The sequence below is a fragment of the Salarias fasciatus genome, chromosome 16 (assembly GCF_902148845.1).
Source record: "Salarias fasciatus chromosome 16, fSalaFa1.1, whole genome shotgun sequence".
Classification (NCBI taxonomy): Eukaryota; Metazoa; Chordata; class Actinopteri; order Blenniiformes; family Blenniidae; genus Salarias; species Salarias fasciatus.
The window spans coordinates 32,823,036-32,849,666 of NC_043760.1; the positions used below are offsets into that span (position 1 = coordinate 32,823,036).

Consider the following 26,631-nt stretch of genomic DNA (forward strand, 5'->3'; position numbering starts at 1 on the left):
CACGCTAGCTTTCTTATAACTTCTAAACCCAGTACCGTTTTGGTTTCTTAGGCATCATGTATTTGTCATGTGGCAACAAGAATGACACAACTATGAGCAGAAACAATCATTGTGCCAAAGTCTTTGGCATCTGCAGAGTCATAGAAAATATATAGAGAAGTGAAACAGGCAAAAAAAAGTCTGAATCTGATTTACATAACAGCAGAAAAATCTAATACAATAAGAACCAATATGTTCAGATCTGAGTATAATCAGCTGAAACTAGTCCTGACTGCAGTCTGCAGTTCTGTAAACCCTCAGCTGCAGCCAGCTGGTGATTTTATACAGTGAAATATTTTCATGCTGAATCCACCGTATCATCTATAAGGTCAATGAAACCCAGTAAATCCACTGAAATCACACAATGAGGCTCAAGAAGCTTCTGCTGGACCCACTGGCTCCTCTTCAGTGAACTGAAGGTGCAAATCTGGACACATTTAATCTCTACAAAGAGACATCAAAAGAAACCCATGGAGGAGTTGTGTGCTTCGACAATTCTGATTCATTCGTGGGAAGATTTTCCCACAGGACAGTCTGTGGCGGTGGAGACACAGGTGCAGACAGTGGCCATGAATTTTAACCACTTTGGGATCTTCTATAAATGAGTGGATTTGTACTTGTTTTACTGCAACTGTGGTTTTCTCCTTATTTTACAAAGTACCCTGATTTCTAAAATGGAACTGAACTGAAATAAAGGAAGTCATGGAACCACACAGTGGCATAAATGTCTTCTGTGGAGAGTATCGTCAGTAGGAACTGACAGTGTGCTCAGAAATGATCAAACGGTGTTTGATTCGCTGTGCCAAACTACTTTCTGTGCTCTGTTGAACCGCCATCCTCAGGCACTCCACGAGTCCTCTCTCCGTCTCACAACCTCCTCTGAACCGGCCGACAGCTTCAGCCTCTATGCTCCAAGCAGAAAGCCCGGCCCCGCATCAACACAGCTATGACTGCAGTGCCTGAACCGTGGGAGCGCTGTGCTGAAGCCATAAATGAAGCCCTGATGGACCGCCCCACTGACTGTGCTACTGCAAGGCGGATTATCCATGAGGCCGTGTCTGAGACCGCCATGGGCACCTTTGCAGATCTCGGAAATGTGTGCTTAATCTAAGAAGGCATGAAGAAGGCGTTCGGTCCCAGTGCCATCAGGACCGCCCCGCTCAAAACAGCTGCTGGCAACGTCATCAAGGATCACAGTAAACAAATGGAGAGACGGGCTGAGCGCTACCAAGACCTCTGCTCGAGAGAAACCACCGTCTCAAACACGACCCTTGAGAACACCCCTTCATCTCAAACAGCAAGGCTCCAGGCAGCGACAGCATCCCGCCTGAAATCGTCAAAGCTGCACAGGAGAAACACCTTCAGGAGCTCCTGCTGCAGTGCTGGGAGGAAGGGGCTGTACCCCAGGACATGCACGATGCCAAAATGATCGTCCTCTATAAAAACAAGGGGGAGCGGAGCGACTGTAACTACGTGGTATCTCACTCCTCAGCACAGCTGGCAAAGCGTTTGCCCGTCTCGTCCTCAACAGACTACAACTGCTGGCCGGACATGTGCGTCCAGAGGCGCAGTGCGGATTCAGAGCAACAAGGTCATCCATAGATATGGTCTTCTCTGTGAGGCAGCTGCAAGACAAGTGCCGGGAGCAGAGACGACCCCTCTATCTGGCCTTCATCGACCTGACCAAGGCTTTTGACTTGCCCTGCTGCAGCAAACTGGGTGTCCCCCCCCAAAACTTTTGAGCATGATCAAGTCGTTCCACCAGGACATGAACGGTTCTAGAAATCATCCTCAGACCCTTTTCCGATCAAGAGAGGTGTGAAGCAGGGCTGTGTCCTTGCTCCAACCCTTTCTGGCGTCTTCTTCTCCCTGCTCCTGCGCTACGCCTTCCGGCACTCTGAAGACGGCGTCTTCCTCCAAGAGCGACGGAGGCGTCTTTAACCTGGCGCGCCTCAGAGCGAAGACCAAGGTGCGGAGCGTTCTCATCAGGGAGCTGCTCTGTGCTGACGACGCTGGTCTTGTTGCGTCTCATCGACTGCTCTGAGTTTGGCCTCACCATCAGCCTTAAAAAGACCGAGGTCATGGGCCAGGGTGTCAGACATCCCCACCACACTGCGAACAGTTCGTCTGCAGTGGCTGTGACAGGATCTGCAGATCCTCTATAGCCTGACGCTGCAGCTCCCTGACTGAAGACCCACGGCACAATACCCCCCCAGGATCTGCAACTGTGGTTTTCTCATTATTATACAAAGTACCCTGATTTCTAAAATGGAACTGAACTGAATTAAAGTAAGTCATGAAACCACACAGTGGTATAAATCTCTTCTGTGGAGAGTAACATCAGTAGGAACTGACAGTGTGCTCAGAAATGATCAAATGATTGGATTCTTGTCTGGACGAAAAAAAAAAGAGTGACTTTGCAGCCATAAAATTCCAGCTTGATTCCAAAGCACAGTTGTAAAAATATGTTGTGAGGATGCTTTGTTGAAGGGAAAACAGCGTATCCCGTGTTCAAATCATCAGCCGGGATGTCTGGCTGCAGATGAGACTGAATATCTGATTGCTTGAAGCAAGACTTCGAGCTACGGTTATTAAAAGCAACAGGATCAAATGACTCGGGTTTTCACTGCAACTTGTCAGCAGATCTGAGACAGAAAGGCTGTGGCGGCTCCAGAACACAAACACCGGGTCCAGGAGGGAGTTCACGCAGTGTTGATAGACGTGATGGCCGCTGGAGGCTCTCCTCTGCTGGGAAGACCAGGCTGAGAAGATATGCTGCTTTGGGAAACACTTGAATTTTCAGAAAAGCAGAAAAAGAAAGGGTAAACCCCGTTACGTCTGGCTCTTCTTCTCTGGACACACATAGGACAAAAGCATGTCTATCATGTTTTTGACGATCACCGGCGGAGGGTGGAGTGCGTGTGGGAGGTGGTGCGCTAAGCTCATCTGCCAGGCGTCCACCACCAGGACGTTGAGGCCCTTGAACATGGCGCGGAGCACCTGGTCCAGCTGCAGGGAGTACCAGTCGCTGTTGTAGAGGCTCACCTCCTGGTCCAGGGCCTGGAGGTTGGCCGACCGGATCACCACCACCGTCCCCGGCGCCCGGTCCATCAGCCTCACCAGCGCCTGGCGGATGTGCCGCAGCCGCCGGATGTACACCCCCACCGGGAAGGTGCTGAAGTGCGCCCAGATGCTGAGCACCACCACGGTGTTGCGGCCCCCCGACAGGCCGTCCAGCTCGTTGGAGACGTAGCGCAGCTCGCTGGACATGACGGTGGAGAAGCGGATGGGCGGGCCGTGGCAGCGGTACCTCAGCAGGATGTTGTGGGTGGTGTCCACCGCCATGAACGGACCCACGTTCTTAGGACTGTGCAAATTGAACTCCTTCAGCTCTGGGGGAGACGACATGAAGGGAGGCCGAAGTGGGAAAGGACGAATCGAGGGGACGGACAAGACAAAAACACGGCTCACCTGGAACCAGAGCGATGAGGTACTCGAACCACTGCCGCACGGTGGAGTCGCCATACATGTTGATCACCTTGTTCTTCAAACACTGCGAGACGGCGGACGACTGATTGAAGTGACGCATTGTGACTCCGCCCAAAGGCCTCCACGTGTCGTTGTAGTAATATCCAGACGGCGCCGCTTTCATCAGCTCCGGCTTCACACTGCTGCTCTCTTCCTCTGCCTTAACTGGTAAGACAAAAGACGCCATTCCTCCAATGGAGTCAACAAAAAACACCACAGAACTGCAGCTGCTCCTGTGCAGGTGTCGGGTACCTCTCCGTGGCAGCACGGTGACTTTGTCGGGTCCTGAAGGGTGGATGTGAACTTTGATGTTCACGCCGCTGCAACCAAACAAGAGAGAGATGCTGTGCTAAATGCTCATTTAGATTTATGGGCAGGGAAAGAGTCGCACAAACCTCTGGAAGAGCAGAGCTTCCTTGTTGGTGACGATGTGCTTTAGGTAGCCTCCTTTGGCGTGGTTGACTCTGGTGTCGCAGCTCAGCATCTTGGGCTTGTAGCAGTACCAGGGCTCGCCGGTGTACAGGTCGGTGTAGTTGCAGAGCGGCTGCTGGTCGGGAGGTAAGCACATGTTGCAAACGGTAGTTTCTGAGAGGAAGCCCAAGCGGAAGAGGCTCTTGAAGAACACCCGATCGGGCCGCTCCTCCCTCAGCCGCTGCAGCACGGCGACGGCTTCGCTGGAGTGCACCAGGGTGACCTCCAGCTGTGCAGTCCCCGCCCAGAGGAGCGGGAACAGGGCGGAGTAAAAGCCGTTCTTGTGGTCCACCACCCTCCCTGCTACGCCTGCTCCGAGCTCTGGAGAATGCAGCCGGGCCAGAAGGAAATCTCCGCCGTAATGCTTAGGACGCCCCTGGAAGTCGTGCATCTGCACGAGGGCCTCCAGCTCGTCCCCCACGTGCCACTCCCTGCCTTCTTTGGTGGGAAGGATGGCGAACAGGCTGTGCACCGGGTCGCTGGTCTGGCGAAGGCTGCTTGGCGAGGAGCGAGGCGGCGGCCCGGGCCAGGCGATGGACTCCAGCAGGTAGCGCTCCTCCAGCTCATCTTCGGGGGAGGGTTTCTGGCCCAGGTGGGCGCAGAAAGTGTGATTGGGATGGAAAGTGGGCAGATGGACCTGGATGAAGGAGGCCTGGATTCGACTCTGCAGCTGGTAGAGGGCTGAAATACTGTGACAGTTCCAGTTCTGAGGAGACACGACAGAGATGAGCATACACTGAGTTTGAGACACACTGAAACTCTGAAGATTTTTGTCCTTTTGATGACATTAAAAGATTTTAAACGCCTAATCCAGGGTGTGAGAGAGTACAGAGACTGATCAGTGAAAACCCACATGCAGCCCATCCTCCGCTCACCTCTACAGTGTGGATGTTGCGAAGCAGGAAGATGAGCCCAGACAGCGCTAAGAAGAGGAAGACCAAGGTATATTTGGACAGATTTCGGTACATGGTGACCTCCTTCTGTCTCCCATGATCAGACCCTGTGTCGCAGTCTGCTGTCACCACAGCGATGATGGCACCGTTTCATCCGGCAACTCTGTCGATGACAAAACGAGGAGAAGATGTAATCCTGTGCTGTTGGTGCTGGAACAGGAAAATGTCTTGATAACACAGGATAACAGAGTGACAATAACTCTAACATAATGTTCTGTACATAATGGTCTGATACAATCCCTCCTGAGAGAATATGTGTCAACGTCCTCCAGTTGGAAGGTCTGAAGATGCGTGTTGCAGAGGAAGTCATCCTCTGGATGATTTTATTTGCAGATCAGTTTTCTGGATCTAATTTGATGAGTTTGGCTTCTTCGGTTGTTGTTGTTGTTGCATCTCATGTCTGGACACTGTGCTCACTTCCCTTGTCTGTTTTTAAGAGCTTTCAGGATTTCTGTTTTCTAAATCATTCTGCCATTTGATGATGGGCATCTGCTGTTGATGCGGCGAAGACTGTATTTGTTCAGCTGTCCTGAGTCCCAGGCTGTCAGCGGGACTGGGAGAGGATGAGGACGAATACAGCCGTACAGAGAACAGTATGACATCTCATTTCTCCATAGCAGTGGTGCCTCGACCACCACCACAACGACAGATAATCGGATCGCACACAGTCCATGTCTAATGTTGATTTATACTCTTTTTCTAGAAAACACAACCATCCAGATCGTTTATGTCCCACTAACAGAATCATATTCCAGAACAGTAGCAATGAACAGTTCTGTTTATTTATTGGTTGTTCTGGTTTATTGTTCATGGTTCCTGTTAAAGCTTCATGCTGCATTACAGTAACATCCCCAGTAACATTGAGGCATTTTCCATCATTCACTTTGACAGTCAGAGTCTAAAACGGAAACTACCAAAAATTAATGAGCTTTTTGCTGATATCAAACAATCATTTAAAGTGACTGCTGTGACGGAAGCCTGGTTAAAAGAGATTCATATTGATAAAGTTCAAATCAAAGGTTATAATTTGTTTTATGCAAATAGGGTGGAAAAAGGAGGTGGAGGAGTCGCCCTTTATGTAGATGAAAATCTGCTCAGTAAAGTCGTTGAAATGAAAACTGTAATTATTCCAAACTTAATGGAAGTGCTCACAATTGAGATCATCAGCGATATTGGCAAAAATATACTTGCTAGTTGTGTTTCTAGACCACCTGGGCCCGGTATAGAGCTGTTCACAGACAAAATTCTTGAATTGTTTGCAGATGTTAAAAATAAAACAATTATAGTCTGTGGTGACTTCAACATTGATCTGGGTAACAATGCAGCGTCAAATGACTTTAAGAATTATATGCAGATGGCAGGACTGTGTCCTATGATTACAAAGCCAACTAGAATTACTACCCATAGCGCAACCATCATTGATAACATATACACAACTTTACATGGAGACATAATTAGTGGCATTCTCATGACTGATGTGAGTGATCACCAACCTGTATTTACTATTTTTAAAAAATTGTGCATTACCCCTGAACGAGAAAAAACTTCAATTTCTATACGAGACAAATCCAATAAAGCCATTGAGGCATTCAGAGAGGATTTAAAGAAACAAAACTGGGATCAAGTTTATACAGGAGATTTAAATAATGCCTACAACACTTTCATGGAGATACTTATTAATTTATACAACAAAAATTGCAAAATAACCACAGTTGCTTGTGTCGAGAAAAATACTATTAATAACCCATGGATGACAAGTGGTCTGAAAACCGCCTGTAAGAAAAAAAATTATCTCTACAGAATGTTTCTCAAACTAAGAACAAAAGAAGCCGAGGTTCGGTATAAAAAATATAAAAATAAACTGATATCAATTCTAAGACAACAGAAAAAGGATTACTACACAAAATTAATAGAGAAAAGCAAAAATAGTACAAAAAACACATGGAGTGTAATTAACACAGTCTTGCACAAAGGCAAGGTTAAACCCACAATTCCAAACCATATAACCAAAAACAAAATAGACATTTTTGAAAAACAGGACATTGTAGAGGAATTTAATAATTACTTTGTGAATATAGGAAAAAATCTATCTCAAAATATCCCAGACGAAAACAAATAGTGGAATAATACAAAATAATGAACGTAGCATCTTTCTTGAGCCTGTACAAGCAAATGAAATATTCAGTATTGTTCGTAAATTTCCAAATAAAAATTCCAATGACTACACAGACATGAACATGTCACTGATAAAACAAATAATAGATGTCGTGATTGAACCCTTTAAATACATCTGTAACTTGTCATTTACCACAGGAACATTTCCAGAGAGTATGAAAATAGCCAAAGTAATTCCACTTTTCAAAAAAGGAAATAAAAATGATGTCTCCAATTACAGACCTACATCGTTACTTCCTCAGCTCTCAAAAATTTTAGAAAAATTATTTGTGATCAGATTAAATAAATTTATTGATAAACACAACATTTTAAGTAACAATCAATATGGATTTCGGACTAATCACTCAACCGCCACAGCAATTATGGAACTGGCAGAAGAAATTACAAATGCAATGGACAAGAAACGTTTCTTAGTAAGTGTCTTCGTAGATCTTCAAAAAGCATTTGATACTAGATCATGACATATTGCTGTATAAATTATATAAGTACGGTATAAGAGGTGTTGCTCACGAATGGGTCAAAAGCTATTTAAAAGACAGAATACAATTTTTTCAAATCAATGACATAAAATCTAAAAATGGAAACGTAACTTGTGGGGTTCCTCAAGGATCCGTCCTTGGACCAGTACTCTTTCTTCTTTATATCAATGACACTGACACTGCTTCCAGCTTATTGAAATGCATCTTGTTTGCGGATGATACTACTTTGTATTATGCTGGAGACAATATAAATGAAGTATTAGAAATTGTAGAAAAAGAGTTTCAGAATGTTATAAAATGGTTCAACGCTAACAAACTATCTTTGAACATCAGTAAGACCAAATATATGATTTTCAGTTACAGAAGGAAAGATGTCGACTCAACACTGACAGTGGAAGGTATAGAGATCGAAAGAACAAATGAAATGAAGTTCTTAGGTGTATTGCTGGATGAACAACTAACATGGAAATCCCATATAGAGTACGTTAAAACTAAGATTTCTCAAACCATTGCTGTTCTACACAAATTGAAAGAGTCACTTCACAATAATTCTTTGTTTCTGTTGTACAGTTCATTGATCATACCATATCTGACCTACTGCGTTGAAGTCTGGGGAAATGCTTGTAAGACCATTGAACCACTCTTCCTCTTACAGCAACGAGCGATTCGTGTGGTGAATGGAAGTGGTTACAGAGACCACACTAACCCAATATTTATAAAATTGAAATCCTTAAAAATTAAAGAATTGGTAGAACTAAACCTTCTTAAAACAATGTATAAAGCTCACCGGAAAAAATTACCATTTAATTTACAGAATAGATTTGCAAAGCGAGACAGTCAATATAGATTAAGAGGCACTGAAGTTTTCAAACGACCGGAGTCAAGAACCAAATTGAAAGAAAGATGCATCACAACAAAAGGAATCAGTTTATGGAATAAACTTGACAGTGAAATGAAGAGGTCTCAGTCCATTCACATCTTCAAGAAATGTTTAAAAGCACAGTTGTTGTGAGGGAACGACTCTGCTTTAAAGAATGGTCAAACTTAGAATGATTGTTTCTTTTGAAAATATTTCATTAAGGTTTTTTTTTTTGTATTTACATTTTGGAAAATGGTTGTATTTGATCTGTAATTATTTGTGAAATGGTCGTATTTGTATTTTGATTTAGTGAAATGGTTGTATTTAATTTTGTATGTTTTTTGTGATATGTTAACAAATCTTGACAAATTGTCATTTATTTTATGTTGATAGGGGCAGACATCATAAGTCTCACTTCTTTCTGTTCCTTTTCATTTCTTTCTTTTAAAAAGAATGAAACAAATAAAATCAATCAATCAATCAATCCCCTCTCCTTTCTGTTGATTCTCCGGCCGGCCTTGACCTTGTTCTGCTTTGATCTGCTTGGAAGCCTGTCTGGTTTTGACTTGAACCTTTTCTTGAACTCCAGTTTCTGATCAACCAACTCTGCTCAGTTGCCACCGATCTCACAGAGAATTCAGTCTGCTTGCCAGTGAATAAACTGTCTAAACCTCCGTCTGCCTTCTTCATGTTGCACGGTTAACACATAAAACCTTTACAGACTTTTCTGAACCCATCAGGCATGCAAAACCATCGATCACGTCATTCTAGATGGCGTTAATGAGTGAAAAACATTCTCTCCTCAAGTATCAAGAATGGCTGAAACAGCTGGATGGAAACTGTGGTGAATAACAAGCGAAAGTCTTCTCTGAACAACAACTTTTTCAACAGAAGACGAAAAATAATCTGACTGCCTCAACCTGCACAAACTGAGCTTTATTCAGTTCTATCATTATTAATGTTATCATTACTCATTGATCACTTGCTTAGCTGTAAGTGCCACATTGCATGTTATGCATTTGTGGGATGAGCAGCAGAGCTGAATATGGGGGTTGTGCTCAAGAAAATCCTGCCAAATGTTCTCTACCAGCATGATAACAGTAATACTTGAAACAATTTTGCATTTTCAAGCATATTTTTCACCCATTTAAAAATAAAGAGGCTTGATGTTACTTATGATAATCCTGCATTTATTTAGAGATTAATTCCAGAAGATAATTCTTTACAGAATATCTAAATATAAAAAGAACACTTGAATCTACAGTAACATGCGATACTCAGTCTTTGTAACAATAATAATAATAAAAAAACAGATTAGATGTAGATTCATCAACTGGATTGAAGTGGATTATGAGAAACATCTCAACATGCCACTTCCGATTTTTTCTTTAAATCTTCTATTTAAACGCAACTTTCGGTAAACGCTGCTGTTTCTAGCTCCTCTCCTGTCACGAAGTGAACATTAGTTTTGAAGGCCAGTGAACCGTAAACATCTGGACTTGCTGAGCGTGTGTCTCGTGTCCCCGGGCTGTGTCACAATGTGGCTTTAAATAGACAATAATCCGCCGCGATGCCCGTTACCGTCCCCGGTGGATCCCCGCGGCTCCCCGGTGGCTCCTCTCTCTGTAACGGTCTTCTTACCCCTCGCGCTCCGCTGCTCCGGTCACGTCACCGACCACAAAGGAATGCCAGCGACCGCCGTCACCGCACGAGACCGTCTAATTATAACGACCAGCGCTCCGGTAGCCCGGCTCGCGGTGCACGGCGCAGGCTTCTTCCCCGGGTACTCCGTGTACTTACACGCTGAAAGCGGGTCGTGGAGGGAGCGCCGAGGCCCCGAGGCGGCTGGCCGGCGGCGAGGGGCTGAGGGCCGGGGGTCTGGAGGAGCCCTCCTCCCGGTCTGGAGGCAGAACGAGAGGAGCCGGAGCGCAGGACGGAGGATGGAGGGTGCGCGCTTCCGGCGCCCTCTGGTGGTCAGTAGTAGTAACTACACCCACTCCGACTGAAACAAACACCTAACGACTTCCGTTTTTAAGATTATATCAGCAATATATCCTGTTAATAACTTCTTTAAAAAAAGATTTGGATTTGATGTGGATCCCTGTACTTTCTTTTCAACTGAAACTGAAACATTAGACCATCTGTTTTTTAATTGTTCCTCAGTCAACATATTTTGGTGAGAAATTCATAATTGGCTGTCCCTGAAACTCGCAAACATATCTTCATTTACTTATAACGATATTATCTACTTTATGGACAATCTGGACAAACAATTTTCGGATGTAATCAATCTTGTGGTTATTTTGGGTAAATACTATTTACACTGCTGTAAGTGGAACAACACTATTCCCTCCTTCATTGCTTTCACCCACTCCTTCACTTTAAAGCACTGAAAAAGATGGAAAAAATTAATAAGAAAACAAAAAATTGATCACAACTATCTCTAAGTCCTTGCTTTTTTGAAATGTTGTGCCTGCTATTTGTGCCTTTGTTCACTGTTTACTGTTCTTTTTGTCTTTCTTTATATAATATCGAGTCCATTTGCTGCAGATTTCTGTTTACTGTGCCAAACACACTAGTTTGAATTGTATCCATAATATATTTACACCCTGACTTGTTTTGTAAATACTTTGTTCTAAATAAAGAATTGTTTAAAAAAAATTACAACAAAGAAACCCGAACAACTTCCGCTTGACACTTCCGGGATGGATTGGGAAAAATTGTTATATAGAAATTAACTGTTACTTAAAAAAACATGTTCAAATATGTCAAATAATTTGGAGATGCATGTTCAATAGGATTAATGAAATTAATGGGCACTTGACAGAATAAATTACAAACTAATGTAAATTATTCAAATGTTGCTCTGTGGTAATCTCAGAAAAGACCCCCACAGAGAGCATTTCTACATTTGTAAAAAATAAAACAGAACATGTTTCAGTCAACAGAAGTGTAAAGGATGGATCGTGTGTTGGGTGTAGGATGGGAGCGCTGCAGATTCTGATTCTGGCCAGAGAATCCTGTCATCAGCTTGTCCTTGTGTGGTAGAAAGACGTGCATGTGTGTATGGGAAAACAAAATAATACAATCAGTAAAAATCAAGTCATAAAGAATAATTAAATTACATATACAGGGCAATAACAAGAAATCATCAAAAAGCACCTCATATTTTGGTCCACAGGCCTTATTTTTAACACCCCTGCTCTGGAGCTTGACCAGGAGCTGCTCATTTAAAAACATTTATTAAAAAAATACTGGACGAACATTCATTTAGCTGAGTGAATTCCAGGATTCTTGCTGCTCCTCAGATCGTGACCGGCTGAAGTCACCACTAGTAACGGTTGTTTAACGTTGTGAATTAATTTGCACAAGTCCAAACTCCTCCCATTGGAACATTCCCTGAGAACTCTTTAGCCTTTGTGGGCACTGAATTATTCATGAAAAACCCACAACTTCATTATGAACAGCACCTGCAGTTGCAAGCATATTGATTCACGTCAGCAGAGGAAACCAAATAGAATTTATTTACAGCTTTTAAAGATCAATATTTGTATGACACAGAAAAGGTACAGTAAGTGCCGTGCATTGAACACATTAAGTCCTACTATTACTAAATGCAGTTTATTGCCGGTATCTGATACAGTGGATGTTACAACAAGGCTGTGTCTCTCAGCAGAGGTAGAAATCTCCTCTCATACACACACACACACACACACACACACACGTTACTGACGCCTTCTGCAACTACAGGAGCATCGAAAAATATTAGAACAGCAGAGGAAAGTTTACTGTTTACTGGTATTTTATACTCATATATAAATAAAGCTTCAAGCATTTTTTTTATTGAAATGTTTATTTTCGTTATTTATTAACTATTTCTTCAAGGAATGAAACAAAAAGGGTTGAAGTGTCTCTGTTGATGAGGATTTACTTAAGTTTCACAGTTTCTAGCAGATTTCAGGAGACAGTAACTTCTCCACTGGATTCTGAAGTTATTGGATGCAGCCATACGTCTTCTGCTCGGCCTTTAGACAGAGAACCTGTCAGTTTATCAGAGAACAGATCCAAGTAGTGCATGTATACAAAAAACATGTGAGTTACATTCAGAGTAAAGTATTTTCAAAAGCTTCTTTAGGTTTAAGTCTCAATAAAGTGGAAAAAAAAGAGGCAGAAACAGAGAGCGCTGCTGCAGAGACCTGTGTGGGTAGAGGAGTGGAGAGCAGTTTACAGATGTGTCTGGTCTCCAGAGGGGGAGGAGCTCACACCGGGACTGAACAGCTGGGTGCAGATGTGCCTCACACGGAGCCGGGAGAGCCTTCTGCTGGTGTGTGGGCGGGGGGCGGAGTCAGTGCTGTCCTGCTGGGGGACGCCGGTGAGGAGGGCTGTGGGCTTCCTGTTCTGTCGCTCGCCGCCTCCTCGGCTTCCTCCTCCCTCTGCTGCACAGACGACAGGTACTGCTCCAGCAGGCTGCAGTCGGCGCTCTCCAGACCGCCGCGGGCGGGACTTGGCGCTCTCACGGTCTGCAGAGAGTCCGCTGTGCCGCTGCTCAGGAAGCTGTCGTCCCGCGCCGCCTGCCGATCGCCGGTCGTCTCGAAGCCAGAGTCTGGGAAGGACGCGTCCGTGTGGGGCGTGTTTGCGGTGCTGGAAGCGGCGGGCGGCGACGCCTTACACGCTGCAGGAGGCGAGGTCTGAGGTGGAGCGACGGCAGACAGCTGCTGCTCCACCGTCTGCTTCCACTGCTGCATGGACTGGAGCTGCAGGAGGACGGTGGCGAGTTAGAGAACGGTGACAGGAAGCTCACTGATGGAGAGTCATGACCAATAACCTCTGACCTCTTTCCACAGAAATTTCACAGCTTCCTCCTGAATCAGCCGCTGTAACTTCTCCTCCTCATACTGCTTCTGCACGCTGCAAACACAGCAGAATCACCTCCTTTACTTTGTGACTGAAGATAAAACACTGAGGACCCGGTCCGTCACTCACCTGTCCAACTGGTCAGAAAGGTAAAGGATGTGTTCTTGCATTCTGCGCAGGCGGATCTCGCTGCGCACCTCTCTGGCCACAGGGTGGCAGCACCGGGTGTACTGTCCTCTCCACCAGGCCTGGATTCTGACCGCGGCCTTGTTCTCTTCCATCAAACATGATTTAACAGCTTCCTCCTGCTGAGCGGCGTCCTTCAGGTCTGACTGGACGGAACCAGCCGGTGCCTCAGCGTCTCTCTGCGGCGCGCTGACCCTGACTTGAAGAGATCCAGCTGCTGACGTAACTTCTTCCGGAGTGCGTCTGTCTTGCTTTTGCACTTTGGCTGAGTGACCTGTCCTGCTTGTGTCGTGCTTTTTGTGTTGTGCCGGCCGTGTTGGCGCCAGAGAGTCGGGTTCGAACGTCTCCGTCTCGTCCTCGCTGTCGGAGTGGGTCAGCTGCGGCTCCAGGTCAGGTGTGAAGGCCGGGAACGTGGACTGTGAAGACAGCATGCTGCCGTCCAGCTGCTTGTCCTCGTCCACGTCCTCCAGACCGATGTGCTCCTCTGCAGGCCTCGGGCTACGAACCACAGGCAGCGCTGGACAGGAGGAGTCACAGCTCACCCAGGTGTTGACCTGCACCAGCGGCTCTGGGAGAAAGGCAGGCGGACAGGAGAAAGCTGTTTGACGCTGGAACCGCTCCGCCACACAGAGAGAAGACCGCTGTTACCTGGAGCAGTGGCACATCCAGACGCAGGGATTCTTGCCGCCTCATGAGCGCCTCCCTCTGGAACCGAACGTGAAGGACTGTGTTTCTCCACATCTAACTGAGTGGGACGGGGAGGGCTGGGAGAGCCCCCCCGGCTCTCCTCTAACAGCTGCCTCTGATGGAACCTGACGCAAACATGAAAACAATCATTACTTTTGTAGAAAGATAAAGATTTGATGTGTGCTTCTGTAATTCCAACAGCAGAATCACAGAGTCGGACTCACCTCTGCTTACTGAGGATCTTCTCCAGTTTAGCATCTTCCGCTGTCTCCAGCGCCGGCGATGCAGTCAAAGGGCAAACGGTGGCCAGGTACTGAACCAGCTGCACGTGCTGTCCCGGCCGATACGATCGGCCTTTCCCCTGACTGTACAGCCACTCCGCTTTCAGACTGCAAATGTAACAATGAGGCAAAAATAAAAATGAAATATTTCAATCACACGACTGCCGTCATCAGAATCTGCCGGCACGTGGACGTACGCACCCTTCTTTCTGGGACACGACATAGCCGTCCAGGACTTTCAGACTCAGGCACCAGCTCATGATGTACGGCCGATAATCAAAACCCGGCAAAGACGGGGTCGCCATGACGCACGGGTTGCTCATAATGGACAGCTGCTGCAGTTCATGAAGAGGAGCGAGGTGCGACACCTGCGAGCAAGAGGATCGCTTCGTCACGATGAGTCCTAATGTCATTCAAACAGAGACGACTGCTGCTGTATCCAATAGAAGAAAAATATAATTACTTCATTAAGGTCTCTGATCTCGTTTTCTGCCAGGGACAAAATGGATAAATGAGCTGGCAGATGAGCAGGAACAGTCCGAAGTGTCGTGATGCTGTTTCCATGCAATAAAAGGGTCTGTAAATTTGACAAAACACTTATCAGAACAATAAAAAAAAAAAAAAAAAACGGATTTATTGTGAAAGAGCTAGTATATCATTCCAGTTGAAGCCGTTTCAGAGAATGACACTGACCTTCAATGAGATCACTTTCGTCAGATCACCGATAGTAGAGATATTATTGTCGGACAGATCCAGGTGTTGGAGGCACACACAGTTGTTGAGTTGTTCGATCACCTTCAAAAGAATTCAGCCAAGACAATTTCTTAGGTTGAAGTTTGAATTTTAGATCTGGACCACAGGGAAAATACATGAAACTCTCTCTATTCACCTTAATGTTGTTCCCAGATAAGTTGAGCCATTTTAGATTGGGCAGATCTCGAAGCCCTTCGATGTAGCCAATGCTGTTATTTGGAAGGTTGAGGACCCTCAACTCCGTCAGCCGGCACACACCCATCATTCTCACCAGGCGATTATTGGCAACAGACAGCTGGAAAAGAAAAGTTAATAGTTTAGTCCTGAACACGAAAAGAGGATCCCAAGTGTAGCGTTGTTTGTAGCTTGTAAATAAAGAGTGAATAGTGAGTAAACCTGCTGAAGGCCTGGACTCCTCTCCAGGTGATCCAGCTTCATAATGTTGTTACGGTCCAGGATGAGAGTGTGGGTGTCCTCGGAGCAGGTGAAACTGGGATCCAGTTTCTGCATACCCCGCGCTGAAAGATCCATCACGGGGCCTAGCCAGACATACACCATGAAGAGAGTGAACAGATTAGGAAGCCATGAATGCTGCATTTCATTCATCTCCATGGCTACAGTAAACACAAGTGATGGACCAAGCAAAGCACATCATGCAACACATTCAAACTGAGTTAGAAACAAAAGACTGCAATATCCACAGTCATGGACATGCTGGGAGAAGTCTAGGATTTTAAAAAGAGCGGTCCAGTTCTGGTAACAGAGAGGCTCTGTCCACCATGGTTTCTGCTGCTGCCAGAGCCAGCACTCCGAAATCTAATAAAGTGTGTCTTGGAGAAAATCTGTGACTACCAGAGGAGCTGAAGCAGGAAAACAACTAAAACCTACAAAACACTGACTTTCACACAGCGTTCAACACTCTTCATCAACGTAATGACACCTCATTGTATTAACCCTTTATGAGACATTAATTAAATCACCGCAAGACAGAGTTATCTCAGGACAGTACTGCACTGTCTGGATAACACACTCTTTTGAGTTAATCAAAAGATTACAATTTATGCTTAAAAATCCTCAATCTTGGAAAAAAAATTCTCACTAGATTCATACAAAACAAAACATTGATTAAATATACTACATAAAAACTACTATCGACATTACTAACAGCACAGGGAAGACGTGAAAACTTGCGTTAGCTTCAGGCGAATCATATTTGGTTCAGCCACGAGTTTCATAGAAGAAACTACAAAAGGGACCTTGTTCTTCACAGTTTACACTATTTCTTTCAATTGTAAATATATGAAACAGGTGACATGACAAATAATGACAGACGATTTCATTGTTTATCGTAACAATTAAATTATATAAATGTAATCAGCGTTTGTGATTCCTTTTTCTTTAAATAAATAAAAGAAGCAATATTTTTTACATATTATCTGACAATTATGATGTTCTTTACTTGAGAGTCAATATGCATACCAAAATGTTCATTGCACTTAGACATGCGAAGACATAAGAGCATATAACTCTTTCTAAAAGTAATTTGAGTTTGGTTGAACGTCCACACAATGCAGTCTGTCAGAGAGGCACGAGACGTGATGTTTTGGTCTGTATCGTTGACAAGCTAACGGCAGTAGTGGAAAAGCAGCTAACTAACCACCAAGCCGGCTCTTAAACGTCCTCATAGATTACGCTTCAAAACAAACGCAAACAGTTAATATAAGGCAAAATGCCCTCGTGCGGCCACTCACCTGCATGCGTATCAAACTGTAAATCTGATACACCCATCCTCTCGACCGAGACAACACCTAACGTTAGCTAACAACTCCAGCCGCTGTACACTCCGATGGGAAATAAGCAGCAGCTTTCTGGGCTCGTTCTGTGGGCTGAGGCCCACGTGCTTCTGGGTATTGTAGTTCCAAGCCGCCGTCTGGTTCGTGACGCTGTTACGTCTTTGGGAGTCGAAAGGACTACAGCATCCTGACAGCCCGCCAATATTCATTAAACCCGCCAGTTCGACTGTATCAAAAAATTATAGGAGACGGATTTGGTTGACTCTTGAGGCTGAACGTTAAAATGCTGCAATTCAAACAGAAATAGAAATGTCTTCAGTCTTTTATGTGTTTGATTCACTGATTTCGCTCTGTCTTCCGCTTGGTGGGCAACCGTCAATTCATGACGTCACGTGTCTTGCAATTAATTCAATGCAATAAAATAAGTAAATATTCAAATTAATTGCATCCATATATTAAATTGAAATAATTAGAACATTTTAGATCTAAAATAAAAAAATATGTAAAAACTTTTCCAACATCGTCGATTTACGGCAACAAATCTGCTTCCGCCTCCGTCATCTTCCTTTCCGGTTGTGTGCGCTCTCGTAGCCATCATGAAGTGAGTGTACAGAAATCTATCAAACACCATCCAGTCCCTTAAAACTGGCGTCTGAGAACGCAATCTACCTTGAAATGAAAATCGTCTGTCTTTCTACATTTGATGTGTTATATTTGTTGTTTACAGGGTCGAGTTGTGCAGTTTCAGCGGGTACAAAATCTACCCCGGCCATGGCCGCCGATACGCCAGGATAGACGGAAAGGTAATAATCCCGAGAGTGAAATGCAGAGCTATGTTTGTTCAGTATGGAGTCAATACCCGAACTGTATTGTGTCTTACTGATAAGTCTTACTACGTTTGAGCGCTCTAACATGGTTCAAATATGAGCTAAACTCTGGGGAAGGCCCTGTCGGCTCGGTTGTAACATGCTAATGCTAGCCGGGGCTAAACTACCCGATGTCCCTGGGTCGGGTGCAGACTGTCTGATTGTTTATTCCACTTCTCTAACATGAATTTCTACTCCCCTGTGGTAACCCGACCAATACTGTTAAAACTGAACTCAATGCAGTGTGGCTTTGTATGTTCGTATTCACTATTGCAACGATATTGCACAGAGATCTAAAATATTCAACACGTGAGTCTTCAATTGACATGAAAATACTTTAAAGCCTTCAACATGTCCTTACATTACACAGCTGCATGTTGGCCTTTGTGTTCTCCATTTACTAGTTGTGCGTGGGGAGTCTGTGAACCAGATTCTGTGAATGATGTTTTGTGTACTACAGCATGAGGCTTGTTTATTGTCACCCTGGTTTCTAATAAGATTAACAACTTAAAGTCATTATAGGTACCATTACAGTCACACAGAGCAGTGATGACTTTTTTTGTTTGAGGATTACTTTAAAGCTATGTAGTTATAACAGTGATGACACTAATTCATCACCCCCACCAATCACAACATATTCATGTTAAATGTCTAATATATTTTGCTCCACAGGTGTTCCAGTTCCTGAACGCCAAATGCGAGTCTGCCTTCCTGGCCAAGAGAAACCCCAGACAGATTAACTGGACTGTGCTGTACAGACGCAAGCACAAGAAGGGCCAGTCTGTAAGTACAAGCAACCAAATGTGTTTGTTATAGTCAGCCAGGAGGTGATCTTACGGATTAATTGTATTAATAGTTGTTAGAATTGACAGTAAAATCAGAATGCTTTGGTCCAGCTGTGATGCTTTTGTTTATATTTTATATTTTTTAAAGACGTGATATCCTGTCGGTTTGGCTGCGGGTGAATGGTGTGCGCGGTGGTAGTCCGTGTTACGTGCTGCTGCCGGACTGTGTCTTACAGCCTGTGCAGCAGTGCTCACTCCACACCTGCAGCCATAGAACAGCTGGAGATCATAGTACTGGCCCTTGACGTCTACTGACAGCTCACCATCGGTCGGCCTCCAAACTCTCCAACATGCCTCCTCATGTTTTTTGTCTGGAATCATAATGTTTTACTGAATATTTGTCGGTTTATCACATGACTGCTGTCACCTCTGTCTGTTTAATGGAAAAGGAACTGTGTATTTCTGTAGTTCACCGTGATGTTTGGGTACATTTAGCCTGTGTCTTGACTGCTGTAAGTAACAGTAGAAACCAACCTGTTATGTGGTTTAAACATAACTTGACGTGGATGGAGAAGTGTCTCTAAACGCCATAGTCATGTCTTTCGTGATGGTTGAAGAGATGATATTCCTTAATGTTAACTTTGTTGCATCAGTCTTCAAAAACATTTCAGAATTTGAGGCGTTAAATAGAATTTAGTGGAATTCTGGTGATCACTGTTAATTTTTGCATTAACATGTATCATATCTACAGTGGTGTAGGGTTCAGGGTTTTTTGTTTTTCCTCCCAGAGTAAAGCATCCATTACTCAGCTTTATTGAAGGGTTGTTGCTTCAGTTACTGATTTTTCACCATGAAAACTTGTTCTGTGGCTGATGAGAAAGTTGTACAGGTGCTATAATTGACTGTTGCTTGTGGTTCAACAGGAAGAGGTGACGAAGAAGCGTACCCGCCGCGCTGTAAAGTTCCAGAGGGCCATCACTGGGGCCTCCCTGGCCGAGATCATGGCCAAGAGGAACCAGAAGCCCGAGGTCCGCAAGGCCCAGAGGGAGCAGGCCATCAGGTGAGAGGTCATTCAGGAGTTTACCAAGCAACAGGATGAACCTCGAAGCTCCTCTGCAGTTCCTCTATTAGACATTTGATTGAGATTTCAGTCTGGTTCAGGCTAGGTAGAACATTAGTGTGTAATTCAAAACTGGGACCAATTGAACGGGTCTTAACTTTTTTATGAAGAGAAAGCGGGGAACGCCAGATTTATGTCCAGAGGGTCTGGAAGAAAGATCTGCCTCTGTGGCAACGATATTCATCTTTTAATTCCTGGCCATCATTTGCTCTTTATTTCCTCAGAGCTGCCAAGGAGGCCAAGAAGGCAAAGCAGGCAGCCAAGAAGCCCGCTGCCCCAAGTGCAAAGGTAAGATTGACTGTAGAGTCTGAGGCGTCGCTCAGTTTCCCTCCAGCAGAGTCATGAGCACGCTGTGAAGGGCCCCTCTTACCCAGGGTATTGTTGGCAATTTCTCATGTTGGTGAATGCCAAGATCAGTGAGTCATTAAGAGTCACGATCACGGATGTAATGGAGTTGAGCTGTTGGTGGAGTGTATTGTGCACATCAACCCCTTTTTTTTTTCTTTTTTTTTGTCAGAAGTTGAACCATGTGAGAGAGTAGTCAGTGAGTTGTGGTTATTTTCATTGAGTAAGAACTTTTCCTTGAGAAGACATGAACGCACCGGTTGCATCAAGGTGTCTGCTGATGTCTGTCAGGAAGTGAACCGCTCGGGTGCGCTGAGGAAAGTGAATGAACTGAAATGCATCGCAGTGCCAGCAAGAGTTTCAGTGTCGTACTGCCATTAAATGTAGTTTCTGCCTGCTGGTAACTATGGCTCGCTGATAAGAGTTCCCAGGCTGCCTCCATGTGTTGGAGGTTTATGGCTTCTGCTATAGACACACAGTTCAATGCTGCGACACTTCAGAGACCGTAGGATCAGTTTGAGTTGGATCTAGTCTGATCAGTATGCCGAATGGAGTCAGATCTTTTCATACATTGTAATTCTTGGTTGCTGATGAATACTTACTGTTTGTTTTAAATTGATGATTTTGTCTTTTTTTCAGCAAACTTCTGCCAAGACGGCCCAGAAACCCAAAATCGCCAAGCCCATGAAGGTGAACGCACCCCGTGTTGGTGGAAAACGCTAAGCTTGGCGCTGCATTTGTGAATAAAAATAAATAGTGGTTTCCCATAATTTTTTGGTGTCTGGTGATCTTTAAAGCAGTTGTTTTTAAATGTTTGAACTCCCGGTCTGCAGCTATGAGAGTTTATATATGAAGGTGAAATGGAGAAGTTCTCAAGCTTAAATATTCGTGCAGAGGGCAGGAGTTTCTGAGAATCCAGTCTTGGGCCCAGTTCGCTCATTTGGTTTATTTTTTTTGGTTGATACTTAAAATCTTGGATCAGTCTGATCTGTGGTTCCATGTGTGACCTGAAGGGGGAGCTCTAATTTCAGCAGGTTTCTCGGCTCTCCTTGCCAGAGGTGAGATGGAAAGATTTGATGTTGACATTAGAAACAGCAGCTCGTCTGTTATGAAGCCAGACACAAATAGAGCTGCTGAGAGCTCCGCATTAACTGGGCTTCAGTCCTGCTCGGCTCATCGGCCTCAAAGGGAACCAGCGCTGCGCGACACTTCTCCCTCCATTCCCATTCGATAAACACTCTGTGTCAAACAGCATTTATTAGTATTACACATCCATTACAGCGCCATCGCGATCAACCGTCATCAAAGTGCCATTTGTTCCAACAGTCAGCAGGCTAAGAGATCGATTCAGTTATTGCTAAATTCATCAGGGAGTTGAGTCGTGTAAATACAGGGTCAAAACAACGTGTTATTCTTACACAATATAAAACACCTTCCTAAGAACAACAAAGCTTCGAAACGGCAGGGTTTGGTGTCAGTGTTTGCTCTTTGACTCTGAAGCAATGTTTAAAAAACAAAAGCTGGACAGATTAACTGAGGCGATCGTCGGATTACAAAGTGTTGTTCTGTACAGCTACAACAAGTCTTTGATGGAGTGATTCAGAAATGAGGATTGGTTTTCACACAGATCAAAAAGAAATTAAAGCTACTTGAATTAAAGGAATCGTTACAATGAGATTTAATGACTGCTGAGGTACAGATGTCTGCGCGATTAGAAACACCGATGAGGTCATTTCATTTACAGACATTCTTTAAACCACGTTCAACACTAATCTAAGAAATACATTGTTTAGGGGGGAAGAGGGGAAGTCTTTTTCTTCTTGAGGTACTACTTGCTACACCTGAACAGCGATGATGATGATGATGGAAAAACTTCCCAACGAGTGCATGAGCGTTAAAGCAAGAAGTTAAATTAAAACATCGTACAATCACAGCACTTGTTGAACAAGTGGTACTTGTGCGTTGATGACTGCCATTCTCGTGAGTGTTGACAAGTTAAAAAAAAAAAAAAAGTTCTTTGTTTCTTTTCTCTCTCTTGTTTTCTTTTTTTTGTTTTTTCAAAGTTATAATAATACCCTGAGGAAATGTGAAACTTAAGGAAAAGTGCATATTTCCAACAGGGCCGACAGGCTTAATGTGGTGGATGGATGGTTATGGCATGGAGTTATGGAGCGGTGATGAGGAGTCTCCCTTCAGGACGGCGGGCGGTCGCCACGGCCCTCAGGACTCAGCGGCCTCCACCGCCTTGGCCTTCTGCTCCTGCTCGTACCTGAAGACAGGAAGTGAAACGTCAACATGGCGACACCTCAACGTGTAACCTAACGTTGATGCAGTGATCAGATGAGTTAACGTTTACATGACTGAGTTTGTGCTTCGTCTCGTTCGTCATTAACAGCGAGGGATCGGGTGATCTTGTGCAATCGGCCGCGGTTCCAGAACAGAACGATTTCTCAGTGTCCACAAACTACTTGTGAGCTGTGATAACTGCCGGTTACTCATTAATCCGGACCAAGCGGCTGTAATGGGAACAAGACGGGCGGCGTATCGGAGGTGAGACTTGATTCTGAAGAGGACTCTCAGCTAAAAATGCAATGCAGGTGTGATAAAATGCAAAACCACGATATTTACTTTACCTGTTTTACACCTGATCAGACTGCCTCCTACTCTGGGCTGAGAGGTAACTGTGAGTTCAGTCCTGTTTACCTCCGATCATCTGCAACCTTCATCTCTGTTGCCACGTTTCATTCATTCATTCATTCATTCTGTTTTGTATTGTTTGTTGGCAAAGCAGCTTCAGTCACTGAGTGGGAGATGATTTATTCCAACACTTCAGCAGCAGGTGGAAACATAAACCGGACAGGTTGTTCATCCTGCATGTATCCATGCGGCGGCTGAAACAGGAAGGGTTTCACACACCTCCAGATCCGGTAGAGCTGATTTCCTCCGGCGGCGCCCAGGAAGAAGTTGACGGCGAACAGGTTCCAGTTCTTTGGGATGATGACCAGAGAGTATCTGGACCAGATCAGGCCTGGAGGAGGCGAGCGGGAGGAGTGGAGGTTATGCACACTGAAGAGCAACCAGATAACACTGTTTGGAGAGACATGTTGCAAAAGGCCGTCGGAGGAGCGACCTTTCACACAGACTCATGGGATTCCCTCCGAAGCACGTGGCAAAAACCCAGAGTCTGACAACAAACCTGAACCAGTCAGATTAGCAACCAGTGAGATTTAAGAATGAAGCGAGTTTGCAAGCTGTGATAACAGCCAATTGGTTAGGATCAAACATAAGGCTCGTGGACCACATCTGATCCCTGATTTGAACAATGAGGTGGATTTCCTTATAAATACCAAATAAACATACAATGCAGGAGTGAATTCAGGTTTTGAATCAACACACCACATTAAACTGATAATAACGCCGTCTTACCGGTGGCCGTCAGCACTGCAGACTGAGACGTGCTGAGTTTCTCTGCTGGTCGAGTCATATCAGCCAAACCCGCGAAAACCAGACCCTGCAGGGGGGACAGAGCGCCGTGTCTTCACTGGACAAACAAACCCTTCTCAACAGACAACTGCCACGGGGGAACTTTAAAAAAAAAAAAGGTTCCAGAGTGAACTCTGGAAGTGAACTCACCCATTTGAACATCGGGGCCCAGAAAAAGACGGTTTTGGGACCTTAAAGGGGAAAAGAAAAGGGAAATATTAAGTTTAATATCACAGGGTTGAAGATTTCTTTTCCCATTTCTGAGCGGAGTGAGTTTTTACTATCCATCAAAATAATAATTAAAAAAAGCTTTAGTTTGTTTTGAAACCTTCAAGAGTTTTTCTAACTGCGCGATGAGGCCATGTCGTCTCCTGCAACCAAAACTGGTTCAATCAATACACTTTGCGTGAAGCGACGCGCGGTGACGTTCTTTGACATCCTTAAGCTCCAGCAGAGGTAAACAATCCAATGTGCTGTTTACCCGGACTCTGATCAGATCATATGCAGAGCTGCACCTCCTCCTCTGAGCTGAGGGCCATGTCTCGTCAGATAACAGTGTTTACATGAGACACTTTCAATCAGATCTGATTGACGAGACGCATTAAGGAGCTTCAGTTACACTCTTTTACGTCAAGAATACAAAAACTATTATTTGATGTCACATTTTGTTCTTTCCAGCAGCTTTTGAAACCAATTTAGAAATATTTTCAGGGAATAAATGAGTCCGGAGCATCTGCTTCACGCTGCAGTACACACTAAAGCTGTCCGTTTGGAGTCAACGCACTGCAGCCCAAAGCAAAGAGAGGCGGCTGTCACTACAAACCAGCCGGGAGGGAGTCGGCTTTAGACACCGCCCCCCCTCATACCTGCTCACTAAGACGTCCTTGACAACTCAGATACCTCTGCAGAGGCCAAACGAAGAGCGAATATCCACAGGGGCTTCTTCATTTCAGTTCATTCTCAGCCACAACAGGTCTTCGATAGGAAATGTCTTGACAAAGACAAACCGTATATTGAACTACTGTAGTAAAGAGCAACACAACCTGTGAAAGTCACAAGAGTTTTCCACTGTTATCTCAGATCTGAAGGGCTCAGCTGGACCCACTGCTGGATCACAGGACATTTTGCAACTATTCCGTTACTGATTGATTGAAAGTGGCCTGACAGAAACACCTTGAATGCAGGTGAATGAGTGCGAGAAATGGGAAAACTCTGGGAACAAACCCAGCCATTTAAACTCGAGCCAAACAGACCTCGCCTCTCAAACCATGAGTATATGGTTTCTGTTGTAGCTTGACATGAGTTTATTGTCTTCAGTTACTAAGTTACTTTGACTGAACATGAACCAGTCGCCTTGGATCCTTGTTTCACATTAAGATCTGAGGATTTTTCTGTACTAACTTTAAAGGCAGCGTGTTTATAACCTGAAGATCAGAGTTTCTTCCCGGTCTGTGATGAAAATCTCTCAGATCAGTCCCTGTCTGGTGCTTTACTGCTGTGTTTCTGCACTGATGTCAGTAAAAAGTACAGATTTCCTATTTTAGTAGTTTTTAATGGTAAAACCTTTGAACTCCAGCCAAGCTGCTACAACTTTTCCTGCCGTAAACTCGGCTCTTCTTCGGACTGAGCTGCTTATCTGGCGGGTTATCCCGGCAGATTAACGCCCCTCGGAGCCGCACCGACCCGTGGAAGCAGCGGGTCCGGTGCTGCTCGGACTCTGCGGGGATTGGACGCCTCTCTCCGGGAGGGATGCGCTGCCAGACCCGCCCGAGCATCCACGCCAGCTCCGCCACAGTTCACAGCCCGCACACTCACACACACACAGCCGCCCCTCTGCGTTACCTGCCGGGTGGTTGTAGAGGGGCCTCAGCTTGGCGGGCAGCATGTGCTCGATCCGGTCCAGGATCCGGTGGTAGGACGCCCTGAGCGCGGCCATGGCTGCGGAGGGTGGAGAAGACGGAGGGAGACCTGAGCTAACTGGCTACACGGCGGGCTCGCTGCGGTTCTTCCTGCGGGAGGCGCGGCGGTCGGTCAGCGGGCTGGAAGTGAAGCCCGGGCTGGTTTCAAGGCTCGGGGGGAAAGATGCTGGTGTCCTCCTGTCGACCTTCGCCGGAGCTCTGGCCCCGGTTACCGGCTAGCTGTCAGTAGCTTCACCCTGACCGCACAACGAGGTGACTTTCCCGTCGACGCAGGCGTCCACGTAAGGGGCGGAGCCACAGAATCCACCGCTCTCATTGGTCCGTCAGGGCAGACCTCCAATATGATTGGTTTCCCGAGGAAGGTTTCTTTTACTGTCAGGTACCTCCCAGTGTGGCGGAGATGTAAACATCTATTGTGTACATGACGATATTTTTTGTAGTTCCAAATAAAACAAACGTTAAAATCTGTTTTTGAATTCATAATCTGGACCATTTATGAGAAAATGTTTCCATGGGTAAAATACATGTGCAGATCTTTTTTTTTTTTCTAATTTTTTGTGTTTGTCAAAAGCAGATAACACAGTGTTCTGTTCCTTTTCTGAATAAATTGAAATTGTGCACCTTTTCGATATATATTAGGACAGGGATGGGCAACGCAAATGATGGAGAGGGCCACTTTTTTTTGTTAACACTACCAGAGGGCCGCATAAGACGCCCACTTAACCAGACTTGATAAAACTGCCATTTTACATGTTTGTATAATATGTTTATTGGCCCAACACACAGTACAATAACTCCACATTTTCATGCTCAAATACATGTATAAAAGTTGTAATCTTCTTTGAAAATAAGAACACAAAAGGTTTGAAGGCAACAAAAAATAGAGTCACTTACATAAGGGCTCTTATGAATAAAACATGCAAATCAACCCTTTTCAAAGATGGCAGGGAGCTACAGAAAAACATAACATTAATTGCAATTACAGAACTTATTTTGTGAATTTTTAAACTACACTTTTTTTTTACATTTTAACTTTCTCCATCTCAAAAGCGAAT

General features: G+C 44.8%; 4 protein-coding genes and 1 non-coding gene across 5 annotated transcripts; 2 read left to right on the forward strand and 3 right to left on the reverse strand.

The window, feature by feature from the left end:
• Positions 1-2,516: 2,516 nt before the first annotated feature.
• On the reverse strand, positions 2,517-10,372 carry nxpe3 (neurexophilin and PC-esterase domain family, member 3). Its single transcript, XM_030111741.1, has 6 exons — positions 10,305-10,372; positions 4,914-5,094; positions 3,963-4,744; positions 3,820-3,887; positions 3,509-3,732; positions 2,517-3,429 (listed from the first exon to the last, which is right to left on the reverse strand). Exons 2-6 carry the CDS (start codon positions 5,004-5,006, stop codon positions 2,872-2,874), a joined length of 1,725 nt encoding a protein of 574 aa, XP_029967601.1. The 5' UTR covers positions 5,007-5,094; positions 10,305-10,372; the 3' UTR covers positions 2,517-2,871.
• A 1,634-nt stretch (positions 10,373-12,006) lies between these two features.
• Positions 12,007-17,136, reverse strand: cep97 (centrosomal protein 97). Its single transcript, XM_030112767.1, has 11 exons — positions 17,017-17,136; positions 15,662-15,804; positions 15,402-15,560; positions 15,206-15,307; positions 14,976-15,089; positions 14,714-14,880; positions 14,456-14,620; positions 14,193-14,356; positions 13,488-14,112; positions 13,337-13,412; positions 12,007-13,258 (listed from the first exon to the last, which is right to left on the reverse strand). The coding sequence occupies exons 1-11, from the start codon at positions 17,051-17,053 to the stop codon at positions 12,800-12,802; spliced, it is 2,211 nt and encodes a 736-aa protein (XP_029968627.1). The 5' UTR covers positions 17,054-17,136; the 3' UTR covers positions 12,007-12,799.
• Positions 17,137-17,604: 468 nt separating this feature from the next.
• On the forward strand, positions 17,605-20,944 carry rpl24 (ribosomal protein L24). Its single transcript, XM_030111886.1, has 6 exons — positions 17,605-17,659; positions 17,786-17,861; positions 18,597-18,707; positions 19,633-19,769; positions 20,054-20,117; positions 20,814-20,944. The coding sequence occupies exons 1-6, from the start codon at positions 17,655-17,657 to the stop codon at positions 20,895-20,897; spliced, it is 477 nt and encodes a 158-aa protein (XP_029967746.1). The 5' UTR covers positions 17,605-17,654; the 3' UTR covers positions 20,898-20,944.
• On the forward strand, positions 18,885-19,063 carry LOC115403839 (small nucleolar RNA SNORA23). Its single transcript, XR_003933248.1, has one exon. It is a non-coding gene; the product is annotated as a small nucleolar RNA SNORA23 (small nucleolar RNA).
• A 468-nt stretch (positions 20,945-21,412) lies between the features above and the next one.
• On the reverse strand, positions 21,413-25,856 carry mpc2b (mitochondrial pyruvate carrier 2b). Its single transcript, XM_030111584.1, has 5 exons — positions 25,500-25,856; positions 23,808-23,848; positions 23,601-23,685; positions 23,091-23,202; positions 21,413-22,443 (listed from the first exon to the last, which is right to left on the reverse strand). The coding sequence occupies exons 1-5, from the start codon at positions 25,591-25,593 to the stop codon at positions 22,395-22,397; spliced, it is 381 nt and encodes a 126-aa protein (XP_029967444.1). The 5' UTR covers positions 25,594-25,856; the 3' UTR covers positions 21,413-22,394.
• Between the last annotated feature and the right edge of the window lie 775 nt (positions 25,857-26,631).

What these genes read in the sequence shown, in the direction of transcription:
- nxpe3 (XM_030111741.1), bottom strand. Translation starts at nt 5,006, where the DNA reads ATGTACCGAAATCTGTCCAAATATACCTTGGTCTTCCTCTTCTTAGCG. An exon ending in CACCGTGCTGCCACGGAGAG is followed by an intron (nt 3,733 to 3,819) that starts GTACCCGACACC and finishes TTGTCTTACCAG; the next exon opens with TTAAGGCAGAGGAAGAGAGC. An exon ending in TCATCGCTCTGGTTCCAGGT is followed by an intron (nt 3,430 to 3,508) that starts GAGCCGTGTTTT and finishes TCTCCCCCAGAG; the next exon opens with CTGAAGGAGTTCAATTTGCA.
- cep97 (XM_030112767.1), bottom strand. Translation starts at nt 17,053, where the DNA reads ATGGGTGTATCAGATTTACAGTTTGATACGCATGCAG. An exon ending in ACAGTTTGATACGCATGCAG is followed by an intron (nt 15,805 to 17,016) that starts GTGAGTGGCCGC and finishes ATGTCTGGCTAG; the next exon opens with GCCCCGTGATGGATCTTTCA. An exon ending in CGAAAGTGATCTCATTGAAG is followed by an intron (nt 15,090 to 15,205) that starts GTCAGTGTCATT and finishes TCAAATTTACAG; the next exon opens with ACCCTTTTATTGCATGGAAA.
- rpl24 (XM_030111886.1), top strand. An exon ending in ACGCCAGGATAGACGGAAAG is followed by an intron (nt 17,862 to 18,596) that starts GTAATAATCCCG and finishes TTTGCTCCACAG; the next exon opens with GTGTTCCAGTTCCTGAACGC. An exon ending in CCGCTGCCCCAAGTGCAAAG is followed by an intron (nt 20,118 to 20,813) that starts GTAAGATTGACT and finishes TCTTTTTTTCAG; the next exon opens with CAAACTTCTGCCAAGACGGC.
- mpc2b (XM_030111584.1), bottom strand. Translation starts at nt 25,593, where the DNA reads ATGGCCGCGCTCAGGGCGTCCTACCACCGGATCCTGGACCGGATCGAG. An exon ending in GGGCCCCGATGTTCAAATGG is followed by an intron (nt 23,686 to 23,807) that starts GTGAGTTCACTT and finishes TCCCCCCTGCAG; the next exon opens with GGTCTGGTTTTCGCGGGTTT. An exon ending in TGCAGTGCTGACGGCCACCG is followed by an intron (nt 23,203 to 23,600) that starts GTAAGACGGCGT and finishes CGCCTCCTCCAG; the next exon opens with GCCTGATCTGGTCCAGATAC.